The sequence below is a fragment of the Protomyctophum bolini genome (assembly GCF_963924005.1).
Source record: "Protomyctophum bolini genome assembly, chromosome: 11".
NCBI lineage: Eukaryota > Metazoa > Chordata > Actinopteri > Myctophiformes > Myctophidae > Protomyctophum > Protomyctophum bolini.
The window spans coordinates 16,806,674-16,826,857 of record NC_137872.1 but is presented as its reverse complement, the minus strand read 5'-3'; the positions used below and the strand labels follow the sequence as shown (position 1 = coordinate 16,826,857).

Here is a 20,184-nt window from a genome sequence, read left to right as displayed (position 1 = left end):
TGTAGCGCTACAACTTTATTATTAGTATTCCTCTAGAGTAACCTTTTTTTTATTCGCTAAGCCTCTCACAGTTTTGACTGTACACATATCAATTAAACACTAGTTTAATTGATATTAATTTATTTGTGCATTAAATTGCCCCACTGACATGAAAGGGAAAATACGAAAACTCACATTCAAGTATTTTTTCCTCGGAGACTGTATGTAAGCAGACAAGCAGTAAGCAATATAGTTAGAAAACTGGGGGGGGGGGGGGGGTAAATTCATAATAACTAAAATGAATTAACTTATAATTTTATCGGTCGGCCTCATGGTGACGCTATAACAGCCCACTTTACCTTTTGGCTTATAACTCTTGAACCGTAGGTCGTAAAATCTAAATTATGTTCTCTGGATTCCTTGGGTCATGACTCATGAGTCATGACGCATCTCCCTATTAGCCACGCCCATTTACGTCAAGATAGATTTTACGCCATTTAGAATTTTCTTCAAAACACACTTTTATTTTGTAGACCTACAGATTTTGTCTGAATCGCACAGAAATCGGTACACATGATCTCTGGACCTATCCGATTTCGATTGCGTTAAAATTTTCCCGAATCTTAGACATTTTTTTGTCCGTATCGTTCGGCCTTAATCGTCGTCTGAAGTTAGTGGGACTGGGAAGGGCCCACCCCAAATTTTAATCACATATCGCGGGTGGTTCAACCCAGAGCCAAAAGCAATTCCATTTTCATCCATAGGGGCCGGCGCAAATGCAAAAAAATTAACAGTTTGTTGCAAAAACATGATTTTGGGGGGATAAATCCCATCCGAATTACTTACGCATGATCATAGGGGTGACGCGACATTTAATTTAATTGGCTTTGCAATTTTTCTAAATTGCAACTTTTCTAGTTTTCTATTGTGGCCCTTCGTTGTATGAGGTTCAAGGTGACAGACAGTAAAAAAGAAATGCCTAACAAAATATAGAAGTTAAATCTAGAATGAGATAGTGTTTATTAGGATCCCGATTGGCTGATGGCTAACAGCAGCTATCTTCCTGGAGTCCACACGCAACATAAAAACATGACATTTACAAGACATTAAAAACGGACAAAGGCAACATTCAGACAATATGATGATCCCTACTACTGAACCTCCAGTTCCTCAGCTCCCAGAAGAAAATAAAAAATGACAAAATCTGCCATCATAGGAATAATCAGCATAGAATTGTTAAACTAAAATAAATACATTTGTTAAAGGGATGATAAACACTTTGCCGTGAAGGCCTGGCTTTGATTGATCATGCTATATGTAAAAGAACATGTCACACCTATTGTTTCTTCGTCATGGGGCCGAGACCGAGACTGAGAAGATGTCAAAACATTTTTTATTGGTGGATAGATCAATGCCACTCAAACTTATCAAGAAATACATATATTTGTAATTCAAAAAAGGAATAAATTATCACCATTTGAGAATTAATAAAATTAGAAAATTATCAACCCAAAAACAGCAGCAGTATCTGGAATTGACCAACATATTAGTAGGAACTAGGAATTTACACAAAATAATAGAAAATAAAACAAGAAAAGTAATTGTTTTAGGTGACAGACAAAATATTAAAGGCATTCTTAATTAAACCATGACTTGGCCTAACAGTATCTGTGATTGAAAATTACAATTATTTTATTAGCAACATACAGTATGTAAATCAATAATGTTCAAAAGCTTAAAGTAAGCAAAAGGCCATTTCTTATGAAGTGCAAACAAATATCCTCCACTAATATGCTCCACATTAAAAGTTTCTATAACAATACAAAACAAAAATGTATTTTTCAGCTTTGTCAGTTATATCCCAGAAGAGATGGTAACATGTTTTACATCACAGTCCCCATTGTGGTGTCTCTGCGGTGGCTGCATCATAGGGAACAGAAGTACCTGTGGACGGGGAACGCGGTGAGGCCGGACAGAGCGATGCCAAAGCTGTCTCCCACACTGGCGGTCGCCATGGCAAACTCCCTGTGTCTGTCTTCAGTCTGGAGATGGGGGGATGATGTGAAAGGAGAAGTTAGGAATGGCTACGTTTACATGAAGGGTGATCATTCCGAATAAATACTTCCGAATAAAATACATCCGATGTAATGTTTTTTGCCGCGAGTTTACATGGGAAATGGTCATTCCGAATGAGTGTTTATATGGAGAAGTGATAGAAGACATGATACATGTTAATTCACGTGAAACTACGCCATCTGTTGGACACATACAATATAGGCAGTTCATTCATTGTGACTGTCTCAACAATACAAACATGATACTACAGACGAAAGACGATACTTTGAAATCCCATCATTTCATTCCGCAGTAGCTTTGAGGCTGCTGGTTGGATAGGGGCGGTGCGGGCATATATGTTTAGTGTTTACCGTCTTTTTTTCCCCACCCGCTGCGGCTCCGCTTCTCCGCTGGGAAGGTAATCATCTCGTATTTATTTGTAGGCTTACTAGTAGTAGGCCTACAAATAAAAACGAGATGATTACCTACTACTATACTTTGTATCTACAGCACGGCCAGGGCACGCAACGCAACACTGATGATTATTATTGTATCGGGTCGCTCGTTATTTTCGAGAGAGAGAGAGAGAGACCGTTGAACACACACACACAAACACACACACACATCAGGGGTATCTCATCTGCTGCTGCTCCACGTTTTTTTTGTGGATTTCGGATCTGAAAAAAGGAACGAAATAACGCGCTCTATGTGCAAACTCCTCGGCGCCGACGGCGCGCCTTGGATATGAGCGCCTTGGAGCATGCTCAGAAAGACCAGAATGAATTTACATCCGAAGCAGTGTATACATGAGTCAAATTTCTTTCAATCGCATTGAAAATCGGAGTAATCCGGCCAGTGACATCGGAATGGTTTTTAGATCGCATCGAGCGTTTTCATTCGGATGTAAGTTTTTGTAGGTGTTTACATAACAACGTTTAATAGGATTGAACTTCTATTCGGAATGAAAAGGGGATTTAACTGCTCATGTAAACGTAGCCAATGTCACGTTCCTACATTCTCTATTTCTCTTATGTACCCATACTGTTGTATGCACTCAAAGTTCATGACTAATTGCACCAGATTTCAAATTAACACTGTGGCGCAGACACGTTGTACACTATGGCCAAAGCAGTTACCTTTCACCTGCACTCGAGTATCGCATTTATTTATGCAAAAACCCAAAAATATGAAATACCAGTATTGAGATACAAGATTTCTGCCTGACAGTGCCGATATTCATGGTTACGTCTGTCTGTGGATTTCATAATTATTTAACCAATTTGCTTGTGACTATAGTAAATAACTACTAACGAGATCATACGTGGGGACAGGCTCGAACCGGCTGAAGAACCGGGCAGAACAGAACACATTTTCCTTTAAATGCAAGGATATTGGATTCATTGGAACACTGGTATCGCATTACCAGACTGTTGCCTCCGCGATTTCCAAACACTTCATCATACAGTCTGGGCCAACGGAAGAGCTGTCATGAGTAAACTATAAAGCGGAAGTGGAGCCTCCTCGCCACTTCCGTTTCGCCTTTACAGTCGCGCACATTTATCCTAATATAATTAGAAAACATCTAAGAATATATAGCTTGTTGCTTAGCAGAAAAGGAAATAAATAAATAAGCTCTAAAGACGGAAATGGCAGCTTCTGTTACTCGGCTCATGGGGGCTATAGGTCCAGACTCTACAGTATAGCATTCGGAGATTGTGGAATAGTTGTCTGGCTACGAGAGACTATTGGAACACAGGTTATTTTTCTCCATTTCCTGTGTACAAATAAGGCTTGCACCTGACAGACAGTGACAATGTGCTTTGAATGGGAATAGGGTCCAGTTTAATGTATTTTGTGTGGCAGAAAGACTAGTAGATATTTGGTTCTCAAAGTGAGGTCCAGGGACACCAGGGGCCATATAGTGGGTTCCAGGGAGTCCCCAGGAAAATGTGTTAATATAGCATCAAAATCGGTTTAACCACTTTAACCAATTGTTTATTATATTGTATTTATTAAAATTTGGAGTAGCCAATACTTTGTTACGCCCTTTTTCTCCCCAATTTAGTCATTATGATAAAGTATTCCTGAGTCCCCACACACGTCTGTTGTCTGCTGCAGTTGCATTTTACTGATTCACCTGCCAGCGAGGAGCCCTCACTGGAAGGACATAGAGCCTTCATCCTAATCCTCCCGCCCAACACTCCCTGTTAACAGGTGCCGCCCAGCCCGTAAAAGGTACATGCAATGGCCAATATCACCCTCCCCATCCGGCTTCCCTCCCCTGAACATGGGCCAATTGTGTTCGCATTGATGCCCGACAGTGCCGGTTGCACCATGGCGGTTTCGAACCCACAACCTCCATGGTGGTGGGCTCAAATCTTGCATGGGGGTCCTTGGCACAAAACCCTTTCAGATGAGTCTCTTTGGCATGAAAAGGTTTGAGAACCAATGCAGCAGATGAGCTGACCTCCTTGCTGATGAAGTAGAAGGTGTTGACATAAGCGGCTCCTCCCAGCAGGCCTTCATAGAGCACTATGACAAACACCAGCCAGGCACTGGGCAGGAACTGGTAGTACACAGCCAGGGACAGCAGCACTGCATTCACACACTGGAAAACACAGAGGCAAGGAAGCTCATCGCCTGCTGCGTAGTTAGGAATAGGAACCTTCCTTAATATTAGGTACCCTGCAGTCAAAAAGGTTACATTGAATTGAGGCAACAACCTTAGAAAGGTAGTCCTGGTAGTGATATGTTCCATGGAAATTGATCCTGACCTCTATGTACCAGCTGTACAGATGAACTGACAGATATATTATACACAATATACAATTATATATAAAATAAATAATGTAATTTCTGTAAGGGTTGCCGTACTGCCGTCTTAGGTTCCTTGATTTGATGGTGAAACAATACCAAGTGCTTGGTATTGTTTCACCATCAAATCAAGGAACCTAAGACGGTCCTAAGCACCAGGAAGCAAGTTCTTTCCAAATGAGACCAAGCCCAGCAAAGGAGGAGTGCTAGATATCTCTGTCTAAAGACTCCAGTGGAAGAATGCTGGGTCTCTGCTTTATATGTTAAGTGTATCGTGATATCTTCTTTAGCTTTCAGAGTTAAATAAACATTGCATTATGTGGTAGAACATGACTAATATGTAAAGGTCCTTTCACCTGTAGTAGAGAGAGAGCCCATAGCTTCCTTATCTTCACACAGCATAGAGAGGAGCGGGACACCAACACACCCACCTGGTACAGAGTCTGGTACCTATGCGTGCGTGCGTGCGTGCGTGCGTGCACACACACACACACACACACACACACACACACACACACACACACACACACACACACACACACACACACAGCCTAATTTATACTCTGTCATGTATAAATCAGGCTTTACAGTCAACAATGTAATACAGGATAAGGGACCAGTATGTTAATGAGTGCATCCTGTAAAACACTCATTCCACTTAACATCATATACTGACCAGCGGTACTGTTCGGCGTGGGACAGGGGGAACTCTGGGAAATACAGGAGCTCCAGCTGGGAATGGAAAGGTATATTATTAATAGTGATTGAAGTATACTTATTCATATTTTTCTTTTAAGTAAAAGACCATGGCCAGCTATGGAGTCAGGGAGGTTTGTCACTTTATATCATATTTTAAAAGTATAATTCAAATTATAAACATTATCTAAGTGAGGTGAATTCATTGTAAGTGACACAAGGGGGCAGCGGAGTAAATACTCACCAGGCCCTGGTTGATGAAATACTCAGCGAAATAAACCAATCCCAGGGGAAGCACGAATTTCAGCAAACCCTAGCAAGGTTAGAGGAAGCAGAGACAAACCCCAGCAAAGTTAGAGGAAGCAGAGACAAAAATGTGTCAAACATTTGTCACCCGACCCTATCCTTACAGAGTATTCACAGAGCTCTATAGCATTAATATTCTTGGCATTGTCTACTGTTATTTGAACATCCATGTATTATACTGTAAAGCCAAACAACAAGTCAAGTTCCTGATTCCTAATGCATGTGCATATCAATGTGTGAGCTTGTGGAGCTGCTATTTTTTTTAACCCAAAGATTTGGGTTGTTTTCACTTACAATGACATGCCCAAAACAGGGACACCAGATTGAAAGTGTGAGTCTCTCTGCAGGTTCTGATAAACATTTAACCAATGAAAAGTATTAACAAAAGCTTGTGACTAAATAATAACTACACTGGATCCATTGGAGATTTGGGACACAGGTTATATTTCCCCATTTCCTGAAAATGTACACTTCTGTATGTACAAGATCAAATATTTGATGTGCGTCATGTGTACACTCACTCTGATGACATGTAGTTTCTCTCTTAAGGTGAGCGGCCCAGTAGGTCTGACCTCTGTTATAATCATCAGGGGGGAGAGAACAAAACCTGTGAGGGTTATTCAATAATAAAACTACTAAATAAAAGCCATTTAAACAACAGCGCCACTTTGTCACCTGTTGGTGCTCTAAACAGACAGACAGACATACAGCGCAGGCACACCTTAGCGCACAGCCGTGGACAGACGAAGCTGACACCCGACGTCATTCGGCTTTTTAGACAGCTGGTGGATGGAAAAGAAGCTTCACCCTAAGGTGTGTGCGCTAAGGTGTGCCTGCGGCGCTGACTGGGACCCTAAACAGGCAAGTGCTGTGCACTGGAGTGGCTGCACCACTCAAAAAAAGCCCGTTGATCAAGTCAGAAGTGAATCCAGAATTATTCTTTTTATACTTTTTTAAAGGTTTTATGACATTCATTTTCATTTCTTTTTCGTTTTCTTTTTTCTTTTAGGTTTTATGACCTCAATTACACCCAACATTCAGTGGATGTTCTGTGGTCTGAAGTTTTCTTTGGGGTTTGGAAGCCTTTTGAGCTACAATGAAAACAGGCAACACAGTGAAAACAGTGACATCTGCTGGCAAATCCCATTGACATATATGGGATTTGCAGGCTCTTACATCACAAACTGCCGGCAAATCAGAGCACCTGTTTGAGCCAGAAAACCCCAGATCACAGAAAATCTACTGAATGTTAAAAGTTCATGTAAAAAGTTCAAAAAAATAAGAACAATTCCAATACCTTTTTTTTAATGTCACAATCCCTTTAACCTAAAGTTTAGGTTAAAAAAGTACTGGCTGGGCCAGGCCAATCCTCAGCTGATCTTCATCCAGACGGTGTACTGTACTGTTTAGTCCTAAACAGTACACCGTCTGGATGAAGACGGTGTACTGTTTAGTCCTAAACAGTACACCGTCTGGATGAAGATCAGCTGAGGATTGGCCTGGCCCAGCCAGCGTGCTTTCTGGTCTAGAGCGGCACGCTTGGAGCAAGCGCTGGAGATTATTGGTTCAGCGATCAGAGGCCACCCCTCCGCCCCTCCCCTCCCTGGTAGAAAACAGCAGAGAAAGCTGACCTCACTATATTGAGAGCGACGCCCCATCTGTAGTTCACTCCCACTCCTAGACCAGGAAATGTCTCACGTTCGTAGCGACCAAAACTAATAGCCTGGGTACCGAGGCTAGCTGAGGATCTCTGTTGAATATTATTTTTACCTACAGATTTTCTCTCATGTTAGGTCACAGGGATGCTTATTTAATACCCATTCGTACGATGGTGTAGCTTGTGTAAAAGATCAAGATTGTATTATCTGCTATTTATGTGGAGTGAGTACGATGAAGTATAAATTAGGCTTGGCTCTACCTTTCTCTTGCTGTGGCTCATCTTCATCAGAATCTTCCATTAGCCTCTGTCTCTCCGCTGAGACTCCACCTGTCACTGGCAGCCTCGCCCCTCCATTATGCCACTGAGGAAATGACGGCGGAAAGACCAACATGGAAAAGTAGCTGGAAACAGGAATATGGATGAAAATAAAAAAGGTATTTACTAATAACATTTCAGCTATTTCAGGAACTCTCGTCTAACCGTGACAGTAAAGCTTGATTTATACTCAGTTGTACGCTATTGTTGAAAATAGCAGACATCTTCCTTGCACAACACAGCAACAAAGTAAAATTCAGACAGTGCAAAGGTGCAAAGAAAAGATAGACAGAGAACAGAAACTCGTGGCTCAGCCAGATACTGCTCACATCACATGCATCCAGACCTAATCATGAAAACATGGGTTCACACTGGGTCATAACCAGTGTTGGGAAAGTTCAGTTATACTAGTTCAGTTCACAGTTCAGAAATTTTAAAAGGAACTAGTTCAGTTCATAGTTCCTAATTCAACATTTTGAACTAAAGTTCATGGTTTCAAAATTATTGCCACAGCCCATAGCCATATAGAGCTGCAGACTTTATTGAATAAAGGGGATTAATAAAGTGACAACTTTTACAATACCCTATTACCATTATCCAAATTAATTCCTCATATATTATTTTTACATTTTGGGGAAAAGATAGCTCTTTGCAATGTGAAATGCCACCGAATTCTTAATGCTTTTCCTTGTCTTTATTATGGGCCAACTTGTGAAAGCTGCATGCTTTTATTGCGAATGCAGTGAGCACTTACTATGAGACCTAGCAGATCATGTCTGCCTGTGTGTGTGTGTGTGTGTGTGTGTGTGTGTGTGTGTGTGTGTGTGTGTGTCACCTTTGTGCCCATATATGGAGCCGAGTCATTTGTTTGTGATTGATGCAACACACTCCATATTTGGACGTATAGCTGCTTTGGGGACTCCTTATATGGTTATGGCTAAGTTAAAAACTTAACTTAAAAATAACTTAACTTAAATATGTACGAGCTGCGTTCGCTTCCCGCGTTTGCGCGCCTTACTGGTTGTTAAGGGTCTCAGTTCATACAGCCTGCAAGCTCACAACGCGTTGACAGGGTGTGCATTCCATTCATTTGAGGGGAAAAAATACTTTTACTACTGATAAGTAGTGAAAATAGCAGCTCTACAAGCTCACAACATGCCGTGTTGTGTGTGGTATACTGTAGATCGTCTGTTTTCACTAGTTTGGGTGCCGGGTCTCGAGCTAAAAAGGTTCAGGAACAGACACCAACCAGACTTCTCCATCAATGGAGCACTTCATCCATTTTAAACCTTATCTTCATATAATTGGTCGTTAACTCGTTATTCACTAACGCTCAAAATGAGATGACACAATCATCGTCTGTGTCTCACTGGTGGGACTATGGAGGCAGCCTTCCTCAGACATACAGTATACTGAATAGACAGAAGTGGTGCCATCGTAAAATGAGCAGTTGCCAGTTATGTGGTCACTCTGAGCATAAAGCCCAAACCACACAAAAGGGTCGGGAGTCGGGACGAGACTGTTTTTAAGGTCAACCACTCCAATGCAACTCATTGAGTTGCAATTAGTTGCATTGGTGTGGTTGACCTTAAAACGGTTTTGTCCCAAGGAGTCCCTACCGGTGTGGTTTGGGCTTATGGTTGAACATGGGTTTAAGTGCTCCTTTAAGGAGTGTGAATGAACATCCACTTCCTTATCCAGCAATGTTATGGATTCCACCATTTAATAACAACATACAAATGCAAGTGTTTATTGAGTGTTTCTATGTTTCTATATTCTATTCACAGAAACACTTGAGTCTTACCTAATCACCATGGCAACAGGGACGACTAGCATGATGAGTAGCGTGACCTGTGGTGACAAGCCGGCCTGGGTGAAGGCCGAATAGAGCAATGCCCCGGCAACACCAGCCCCTCCAGTGCCTGAACCCCATCCCCCCAACACATCCCTGATACACAGAGACACATACTGGAGTCACACAATGATCAAATACACACAGTCATACGCTGTAAACAAATGTTCAGTTAACTTTGAGTACAAAGTTGTACACTCTCAGAGTTACAAACGGATACATTAACATTGAGGTTTTTACTAGGTACATATATCCACTTTGTGAAAACTGGTCTCTGGACTGGAGTTGGACCTAGGTTCAAGGTTGCTCAAGGTCATGCTGCCAAATTAGAGACATACAGTATTTGTTGAACAATTCTGTCTTCAACGGTTTTTGAGCAGAAATTCGAACCTTTAATGGATATGATTATAGCACAATAACAAAGTAAATTTTGTTCTTAGTTTGAAGTAAATATTTAACTGTTAAAATGTTAAAATCTAACTCATGTCGATTAGGTGATGTAATGGAGATGTAAAACAAACGGTGCAAACACAAACATTAAACGCCATTAACAATAAAGAGACAATATGACGTAAATGACACATGATGTACATTTTCCCTTCATTGTCAATGTGTTTACAAATCAAACATTGAACTAAAGACAAACCTGTGTATAGGAGGGGCTAGCGCCCATCAAAAATACAGACAAGTCAGAGAAACATGCTGTACAAGCCAAATGAAAACAATGCTCTTCCCTGAGAGGGTGGTTGTCTCTCACCTGTTGAAGAAGACAGTGAGAGAGAGGAAGGAGAGTTCTCCCAGACCCGAGCTCACACTGGCAAAGATCACACCTGGAAAATACCACAGTATTAGAACACCTTTGTCTGGGCTGAGAAGGAGAATTGGAGGCTTAAATGAATCAAATATGTGAACAATTTCTGATTGCAGTTTGATTTCAGTGGGAAAACTCTAGCTGCACTCTTGTAAATCACATAACAGCAGAAAGTTAAATCCATGAGGGGGAAAAAAGTGTAAGCCAGCCATGTCAAGTCCCCCTGAACATTTTCAACAAGTTAATTTCAAATTACAGTAAAGGTTATGGTCAAATTTACTTTAACCCTGGCATTTATATTACAGGAAAAAAATACAAATCTTGTTTTTTTTTTTTTTTTTTAATAGAGCTAATGTTTGGTTCATCTGAACATGTCACTTTCCTGATTAACAATTTATCGAACTCGTTTCAAGTTAAACATTAAAATAATAATAATACCTAATAATAATAATAATAATAATAATAATAATAAAAAGAAAAAAACGTGTACGAGATGGGAGCTCATCTTTCCATTACCCAGAATGCTCATCCACATGACTGAAGAGAAGGATACCAATAGGAAGCTTGTTGTTGCAGCGCTGACACAGAACAACACACGAAACCTGGAGGTCCAGACAGGAAGGGATATTATTGATCCATTTGTACAGTTAAAATAACACGCAGGAGTTTATTTGACGTTTATTTGTGCATGAAAATCAAACTGCCATGACTCCCACTGCATCTCTTCCTTCAACACTTCAGTGTGGTGTTGACAACAGATACTGTACTTGTACCTCAAGATAGCACTAGATTCTGAGATACAGAATGACTACCACCAACTTTTTACAAACATTTATACAGGTGGATGTATGCACTGTCTATTAACAGTCTATCAACACTAAGTATAGGAATGAATTTACAGTATATCAACAGTCTGAGTGAATATATGTAGCCTTACCCCTTATCCCTAAACTTATTTGCCATTTTATACTATTTTAAAACATTTTAAAATAGTACAAATAGCCGATCTACAAGCTAACAACGTGTCGATGTAGATTGGCTAGTTGAACAATTTTTAAATGTTTTAAAATAGTAAAAATGGCAAATAAGTTTAGGGATAAGGGGTAAGGGATGGCGCAAGATGGAGCCCGTAGTCTCTCAACAGTTATCCTTAACAGGCATCTGTCAAATGTACTGTACTTCCTAGGAGTCCATGCAGGAGTCAGTAGTCAAAGGACAAAAGTCTGCAACAGAAAGTGGAGGTTCTAAAGATCTCATATAGTCCTTGGGCCGGACGAGATATCGGTACCGAAAAGGCGGCAAAGTTTAGTTGTGATTTTTTTATTCCTATACATCCCTAGATTAGGTTTTGATATGATAGACCTTGCTGACTGGCAGCTTTTTAGTGGTTATCACCTCAAACCCCCCTTTTTGGTATATGGCTCTGGCGAAATTGTGTAAAGGCATACATTAATTCACTAAAATTACAAAAATCGACTTGGTAGTCTAAAATTTGTCATGTAGTATCTTGACACATAGGGGTAAGTATCAGAATAGGATTTTGGGGCTATCTACCATTGTATTCTTAAATATGACCTACATCATCCTCAGAAACACAAAAATATACACTGTCCGTTTAACAAATAACAACAAAGATGGTTATTTTCCAGCACATTAGGGTGAATATAACTGCCTCACTTGTATATAGAAAACTTCCCATATCCTTAAGCTTCAATTTAAGCCCAAGATGACCTCTCTATCTTGAAGATTACTCTTTCTGTGGCCAAAATGCTGCACTATACCTCAAATCGGAGACATTTTCATTATCAGTCACTTTAGCCTTCCAGAGTCCTAGAATGTAACAATAGGTCCACATGTTCTGCAACTACTGCTGTCTGAAGTTAGAAACATGAATACTACAGCAGGAACACAAATGCCTTTTATTATATTTATATTTATTTATTATATTATATGCACATAATAGCTTGTTTCAGTACATAGCCTATCAATATAGTCACCCAAATCAATGTGCACCCAAATGTTAATAGAAAATAGAAAAAAATAAAATAAAAATGTTGAATAGGAGAAGAGGTAGAAACCTGATTGTGTCCACCTTGATGCATTAATATAATTCAACCATCATCACTCCATGTCACCCTCAATAAATATATGTGAAACCACAAGCCGACTATGGTCCTGCATGGTTCTCTAATAGGCACACTGGTGTAAGGGTGATATAGCCTACAACCAGCAAACCCCTTCGTACAGTATACAATTCTTTCATGGTCCTTCGAGCACGGATCACCCTCCCCAGCTCCACCGCCACCATCGGCGCAGCAGCGACCATGGGCCCCAGCCCCCCAGCAGCCATGGCCCTCAGCCCCCCAGCAGCCATGGCCGTACTGTACTGTACATTATGTGTCGCATGTCGTTATAGGTGAGCCGTACTGTACTGTACTGTACATTATGTGTCGCATGACGTTATAGGTGAGCCGTACTGTACTGTACATTATGTGTTGCATGTCGTTATAGGTGAGCCGTACTGTACTGTACATTATGTGTTGCATGTCGTTATAGGTGAGCCGTACTGTACTGTACATTATGTGTCGCATGTCGTTATAGGTGAGCCGTACTGTACTGTACTGTACATTATGTGTTGCATGTCGTTAAGGTGAGCCCTACTGTACAGTACATTATGTGTCGCATGTCGTTATGTTGTCCAGCATTCACAGCATGTCAGGGCCCTCAGCTCCACAGCAGCAGCCATGGCCCCCACTCCCCCAGCTCCCCAGCAGCAGCCATGGCCCCCACTCCCCAGCAGCCATGGCCCCCACTCCCCCAGCTCCCAGCAGCAGCCATGGCCCCCAGCTCCCCAGCAGCCATGGCCCCCACTCCCCCAGCAGCCATGGACCCCACTCCCCCAGCTCCCAGCAGCAGCCATGGCCCTCAGCTCCCCAGCAGCCATGGCCCCCACTCCCCCAGCTCCCAGCAGCAGCCATGGCCCCCAGCTCCCCAGCAGCCATGGCCCCCACTCCCCCAGCAGCCATGGCCCCCACTCCCCCAGCTCCCCAGCAGCAGCCATGGCCCCCAGCTCCCCAGCAGCCATTTCAGGGCTCTATAGGGTCCAGCATTCACAGCATGTCAGAGCTCTATAGGGTCCAGCATTCAATGCATTTCAGGGCTCTATAGGGTCCAGCATTCACAGCATTTCAGGGTTTCTATAGGGTCCAGCATTCACTGCATGTCAGGGCTCTATAGGGTCCAGCACTTTCGTCATGTAGGTCTATAGGGCTCTGAGATAGCATTCAGGGCTCTATAGGATTCAATTAAATAGGTATGAATTCAATCCTTACATTAGGAGCATGTCTGGGCTCTCTAGGGTCCAGCATTCACAGCATGTCAGGGCCCTCAGCTCCCCAACAGCAGCCATGGCCCCCAGCTCCCTAGCAGCCATGGCCCCCACTCCCCCAGCTCCCAGCAGCAGCCATGGCCCCCAGCTCCCCAGCAGCCATGGCCCCCACTCCCCCAGCTCCCCAGCAGCAGCCATGGCCCCCACTCCCCAGCAGCCATGGCCCCCACTCCCCCAGCTCCCCAGCAGCAGCCATGGCCCCCAGCTCCCCAGCAGCCATTTCAGGGCTCTATAGGGTCCAGCATTCACAGCATGTCAGAGCTCTATAGGGTCCAGCATTCAATGCATTTCAGGGCTCTATAGGGTCCAGCATTCACAGCATGTCAGGGCTCTATAGGGTCCAGCATTCAATGCATTTCAGGGCTCTATAGGGTCCAGCATTCACAGCATGTCAGGGCTCTATAGGGTCCAGCAGTCACACAGCATTTCAGGGTTTCTATAGGGTCCAGCATTCACTGCATGTCAGGGCTCTATAGGGTCCAACACTTTCGTCATGTAGGTCTATAGGGCTCTGAAATAGCATTCAGGGCTCTATAGGATTCAATTAAATCCAATCCAATAGGTATCAATTCAAGCCTTACATAGGAGCATGTCTGGGCTCTATAGGGTCCAGCATTCACAGCATGTCAGGGTCCTCAGCTCCCCAACAGCAGCCATGGCTCCCAGCTCCCCATCAGCCATGGCCCCCACTCCCCCAGCTCCCAGCAGCAGCCATGGCCCCCAGCCCCCCCTAGCAGCCATGGCCCCCACTCCCCCAGCTCCCCAGCAGCAGCTGAGGGCCATGGCTGCTGGGGGGCTGGGGCCCATGGTCGCTGCTGCGCCGATGGTGGCGGTGGAGCTGGGGAGGGGGACTCCGGTCCATCTCTGATGGCAGGGTGATCCGTGCTCGAAGGACCATGAAAGAATTGTATACTGTACGAAGGGGTTTGCTGGTTGTAGGCTATATCACCCTTACACCAGTGTGCCTATTAGAGAACCATGCAGGACCATAGTCGGCTTGTGGCTTCACATATATTTATTGAGGGTGACATGGAGTGATTATGGTTGAATTATATTAACGCATCAAGGTGGACACAATCAGGTTTCTACCTCTTCTCCTATTCAACATTTTTATTTTATTTTTTTCTATTTTCTATTAACATTTGGGTGCACATTGATTTGGGTGACTATATTGATAGGCTATGTACTGAAACAAGCTATTATGTGCATATAATATAATAAATAAATATAAATATAATAAAAGGCATTTGTGTTCCTGCTGTAGTATTCATGTTTCTAACTTCAGACAGCAGTAGTTGCAGAACATGTGAACCTATTGTTACATTCTAGGACTCTGGAAGGCTAAAGTGACTGATAATGAAAATGTCTCCGATTTGAGGTATAGTGCAGCATTTTGGCCACAGAAAGAGTAATCTTCAAGATAGAGAGGTCATCTTGGGCTTAAATTGAAGCTTAAGGATATGGGAAGTTTTCTATATACAAGTGAGGCAGTTATATTCACCCTAATGTGCTGGAAAATAACCATCTTTGTTGTTATTTGTTAAACGGACAGTGTATATTTTTGTGTTTCTGAGGATGATGTAGGTCATATTTAAGAATACAATGCTAGATAGCCCCAAAATCCTATTCTGATACTTACCCCTATGTGTCAGGATACTCCATGCCAAATTTCACACTTCCATGTGTATTTATGTAATTTTAGTGAATTTTTATTTGCCTTTACACAATTTCGCCAGAGCCATATACCAAAAAGGGGGGTTTGAGGTGATAACCACTAAAAAGCTACCAGTCAGCAAGGTCTATCATATCAAAACCTGATCTAGGGATGTATAGGAATAAAAAAATCACAACTAAACTTTGCCGCTTCTCCGGTACCGACATGTCATATCTGGGCACTTGGCCCAAGGACTAATATGGGATTTGGGCTTTGTGGAGCCTGGTTGGCACAAGGGATTGGCCGTGTACAAAGGAGCGACAAGAATTGAGTCTGTGGCATCTTCTACTTACCCATAGGGCATTAAGTGGATGAAGAAGGGAGCAGTGAACTTGATGAGGAGGGTGGGTAGGATATCTGCCAATAGAACAGCCTGCAGAGAGCGAGCCAGAGAAGTTTAGGGACGACTCCAAAGCAACAAGATTGGAATAAAATCAAGGCTGTTTTGTTCAGCTGTTTTTCTAGAGAATTAAATAATTTTCTAAACATTCAAAGAAATCCCATTTAACATTTAAGAAATAGTAAAATCATATCATATCATAACATCCTGTGACCCACTTCTGTGAATCGGGAGACAGCTGTTGTGAAACACTGGTCTAATAAACCTCTATTTACCGCAGTTGACACAGGGTTGCAGTCATAGCGGCTACCGTTGCTGCTGTTTCCCAGTTCAAAGTTTAACGCCGCTGTGGATGGTGTCTGGAACAGATAATGGAAAAGGGGTCATATTTTCACACTTTTCAAACTTTCTTACTAGCCAGTAGCCATCCATACTATTATCAGTGTTAATATATAATTTATTTAACCGTTTGTAATTGTAACCAAATTGGTAAGATTTGTACTTTTGTACTATTTGTAAAGTTTCCTTACTGGTACTGTGGAGTTGTCAGATCCTTGCTGTTTCAGGATGTCATGTGCAGCACTCAGCATTACCACATAAGCAAAGTTGTTGCACAACCCCAGGAGCCTAGACACACCATGTTTGCAGGACATCAATTGTATTAGCTGTGCCAATGATAGTCTGACATACTGATTTGAGCCCATCAGTAATGGGTGTAGAAAAAAATAAATTACTTGAAATTAGAGCCGGTCAATATATCGATATGATCCTTAAATATCGTCTGTGATTTCAGAATATCATTATATGGCATAAGGGTGATATAAATATTTTGATGGATGGTTGTTAGATAATTATGTCTTATCTGTTTACAAACAAATGCCCAGTGGTCAATGTCCCATATCCTCCTGAACTTTGGGCCAGGCTGTGTCATTCATATTGTCACCTTATTCTCCCATATCATCATTAATGTCATGTCATCCATGTTTATGGCCAAAATATGTTTTCATCTGTCCCATTTAATATCTTATTCAGTCTCCATGTTGTCTGTCCCCAGTCAAGTTAACTCGCAATGAGAGGTCTACTACATGTATTTTACCTTGGCCTAGTGAGAAAAGAGATAGCTGCTCACTGGGAGTCAGGGAGTGTTTTTCTCTGCCGAAAGTTCACAGTGCAGGGAAAGTTATCGTTACAACGTGATCTGCACTATTAATGCCTGGGACATACTGTGAAGGGCGGTTCAGTTCAGTTCGGATCCATTTTGGAACCATTTGAATACTCTAAATTATTTGGAACCAAAAGGTGTGTGGTATATTGGAACCACAATTCACTTTAATATAGCATAAATAACTGTTTAAAACTAAAAGTGTAAACCTGGATCTTTGTCTCCCCTGGGTGAGAGACATGTTCGGACAGACCCACAGCTGCAGGGGTATAATAAATAGATCTGGCTTGTGAGAAAAGAGCCAGGTCTCCTTTGTGCTTCCTAGCTCTGTGACTTGACCATTACCTAATATGGACATGTTGACAATTTGGGACAGAGGGGGTTTCCCTTTGATGTCTTTGTTTCCCTTTGATGTCTTTGTCCTGTGTTGTATAAAGAGCCCACTGAAAATGTCTGAACTGTGTCAGTGGCCCACAACTTGCCGTGAGGCTGGTGGGTGTATGGCTCACACAGGCCATGATGCTATATTTTGTCCTCTGGAAATAAATGGAACTCCAGGGCTATATAGGGTGAGGGTGAGAGAAAAGCAGTCTCTTCTCTGTTAGCTGCCTCATTTACTTCAGGTGCAAGCACATTTTTATAAGTTCCCGGACTGCATCTTTCAACACTCACCAAAATCCGCTCCAGTTCCGCCACTGAGACCAGCGACCTGTAGATACATCATACATAATATATTACAAACGTTATTTGACACCTGGCAGAACAGAAGCCAGCTGGTTCGTGCGAAGATGTTTTCGTCACGAAAATAGAAGATACATTAAGAAATACTACCGACTCCGACTCACCTTGTACATGTACAGGATCTGCATTCACGCTGCTTGCTTGCTCCATGGTTTAAATGGTGCAAATAATGAGTAAACTCTAAAAACTAAAATGTTAAAAATAAACAGCTGTTACCAAGCAGCTATCCCCACACAGCATTTCTGGCAAATCAAATCGCATGACAAGCATAAAGGCAACATTGTTGGCAGTCTGGGTGACTGATGCTCCGACACAGGCTTTGAACCGAACTACATTTACATAAAACCACTGCTGACGTGGGAATACCGGTATTTACAACCGTTCTTCAGACGATGGTCAAGCGAAGCGTTTTCCTCCTTGAAACATAGGAAGGAGTTTCGCTTTCCCTCAAGTCTGCTGCCATGTGTTTCACAAAAATACGTCCCCGCCCGCGGAAACAAGAACGGCACGTATGGGTTCCCAGTTCCCAGTCTGGGGTTCTGGTCTTGAAACTGGTCCTCCAACAACAATAACAACTTGAAGACCCTAACAGGAGCCCCCGTACGTATGGTTCTTTCGACTATGAGGTACCTCCTGGACGGTACCACAGCACCTCTAAGGCCCTTAAAACAAGGCTCCAGACTTCCCAAAACAAACTGGTCAGGCTACTACTTGGCCTCACTCCCCGAACCCACCTCACCCCTGCCCACTTTGACAGGCTGGAATGGCTGGAACTGTGACACTACTGTAATGTTTGGTTCTTCTGTGATCTTATACAGTAAGTAATGTTAGTCCCCATTCGGCACAGAAAACATACACCAATATAGTTTAGGCCAGTGGTTCCCAAACGCTTTCATGTCAAAGACCCCCAAATTGACACTAATTAGTCCGCGGACCCCCACTAGAAAATATATGCCAGCGACCCCCATAAGAGAAGATTTTTACGCATTGATTTAATTTACCAAAAAGAGTAAAAGGGGTGAGTCATCTTGTTACCCATGTGAGTCAGTCAGGAATCAACCCTCCTTTTGTGACATAATGCAGTAACTAGAAACAGCCACCAGGTGTCCTCATTCATCCATTCTATGAAGAGCATCTGACCGCTTGAGTGGCCAGCAGCTGCTTTTAGAAAATCAATCACTGTCACTAAAATACAATATATATTATGATACTATATAATATAATACTGTAAAATACTGTAATACTGTAAAAATATATGGATGGAAATATGGATATCAAGGATTCAGATATTTTACTTAAGTAGTAGGCCTACAATCATAGACTACAATACAGAAATACAATTTTACAAGTAACAGGCCTGTATTCATAATTTGACTTGAATAAAAGTACAAAAGTACTGGCATCAAAATATACATATACTAGTACCAAAGTAGTAAGAAGTAAGTAAAACTAGGCGTTAGTTTCCACCACTGATGGAAATACAAGGGTTCTGTTCAACAATATAATGTATTTTATGTCGATTTTTAGGATGTTTAAAAAGACAAGATTAACTATTAATTGAATTATACATTGTATTGATTAAAGTACTACAGAATGGTAATTGGATATATTATTTACAATGATCCAATGATTATTTACAATTATTATGATTAAAGAGTTATTCAGGGGTGGAACAACAGGTCCGGTAATGTCGCCCTGGCTGTTTACTGGATCTTTGACCAGAAAATGGTTCAAAAAGGCCTCAAGTAAATTTTGCGCGTGTGTGTGTGTGTGTACTCCCACAGGTCAGTAGACAGACTATGAAGGTAGAATAAATAGATTTAGGATAATTATTTCTGGACTGCTAAGTGAGTTATGATGTTGTTCACCCATTTTGTCCCTCTCTTTTGTTTAATTTTACCTTTTTGAGGCACAAGGGAAAAACTCACTCACCATATCAGCCTCTTGCATAATGTATAGTTTACTGTGTAAATATTTCTAAATACTAGCATTATTCTGTTAATGTACCAATAAACCTCACAACCCCACAAATACAAGGAAGATGCACTCTGATTCTATCTTAGCTGATGGCATTTGATGCTGTAAACTGGGTGTATGTTGACTAAATTCTGTACATTTCGACTGTGTCATCACATTGGATCACCATAGTGACCCATTACCTCAATGATCAAAATAGTAGTCTGGGTTATAACCAGGCTCTGAAAACTATAACATAAATATTGATATGGGTCCATTTGATTTCATTTGTACAATCTCAAGTTAAATTAACACTGTGTATGCATGCTATTTCTGGCACTGCCCATCAAGTTTCCCCTGGTGAATGAATTGTGCTATTAAACATTTGACGTGAC

The 20,184-nt window shown here is 41.9% G+C and overlaps 1 protein-coding gene across 2 annotated transcripts; it reads right to left on the bottom strand.

The window, feature by feature from the left end:
* Nucleotides 1-731: 731 nt before the first annotated feature.
* cln3 (CLN3 lysosomal/endosomal transmembrane protein, battenin) lies at nucleotides 732-18,285 on the bottom strand. 2 transcript variants are annotated; one of them, XM_080775667.1, is made up of 15 exons: nucleotides 17,938-18,285; nucleotides 17,765-17,801; nucleotides 16,461-16,557; nucleotides 16,206-16,289; nucleotides 15,884-15,963; nucleotides 11,005-11,090; nucleotides 10,435-10,507; nucleotides 9,630-9,773; nucleotides 7,769-7,911; nucleotides 6,372-6,457; nucleotides 5,789-5,857; nucleotides 5,525-5,580; nucleotides 5,205-5,298; nucleotides 4,502-4,642; nucleotides 732-2,021 (listed from the first exon to the last, which is right to left on the bottom strand). In XM_080775667.1, the coding sequence occupies exons 1-15, from the start codon at nucleotides 17,981-17,983 to the stop codon at nucleotides 1,905-1,907; spliced, it is 1,353 nt and encodes a 450-aa protein (XP_080631793.1). In that variant the 5' UTR covers nucleotides 17,984-18,285; the 3' UTR covers nucleotides 732-1,904. The 2 variants fall into 2 exon arrangements, with proteins under 2 accessions (XP_080631793.1, XP_080631794.1); XM_080775668.1 differs by having other exon boundaries at nucleotides 6,372-6,424.
* Nucleotides 18,286-20,184: the final 1,899 nt, after the last annotated feature.

What these genes read in the sequence shown, in the direction of transcription:
- cln3 (XM_080775667.1), bottom strand. Translation starts at nt 17,983, where the DNA reads ATGGAGCAAGCAAGCAGCGTGAATGCAGATCCTGTACATGTACAAG. An exon ending in CATGTGGATGAGCATTCTGG is followed by an intron (nt 10,508 to 11,004) that starts GTAATGGAAAGA and finishes GGTATTTTCCAG; the next exon opens with GTGTGATCTTTGCCAGTGTG. An exon ending in GGGCTCTCTCTCTACTACAG is followed by an intron (nt 4,643 to 5,204) that starts GTGAAAGGACCT and finishes TGTGTTTTCCAG; the next exon opens with TGTGTGAATGCAGTGCTGCT.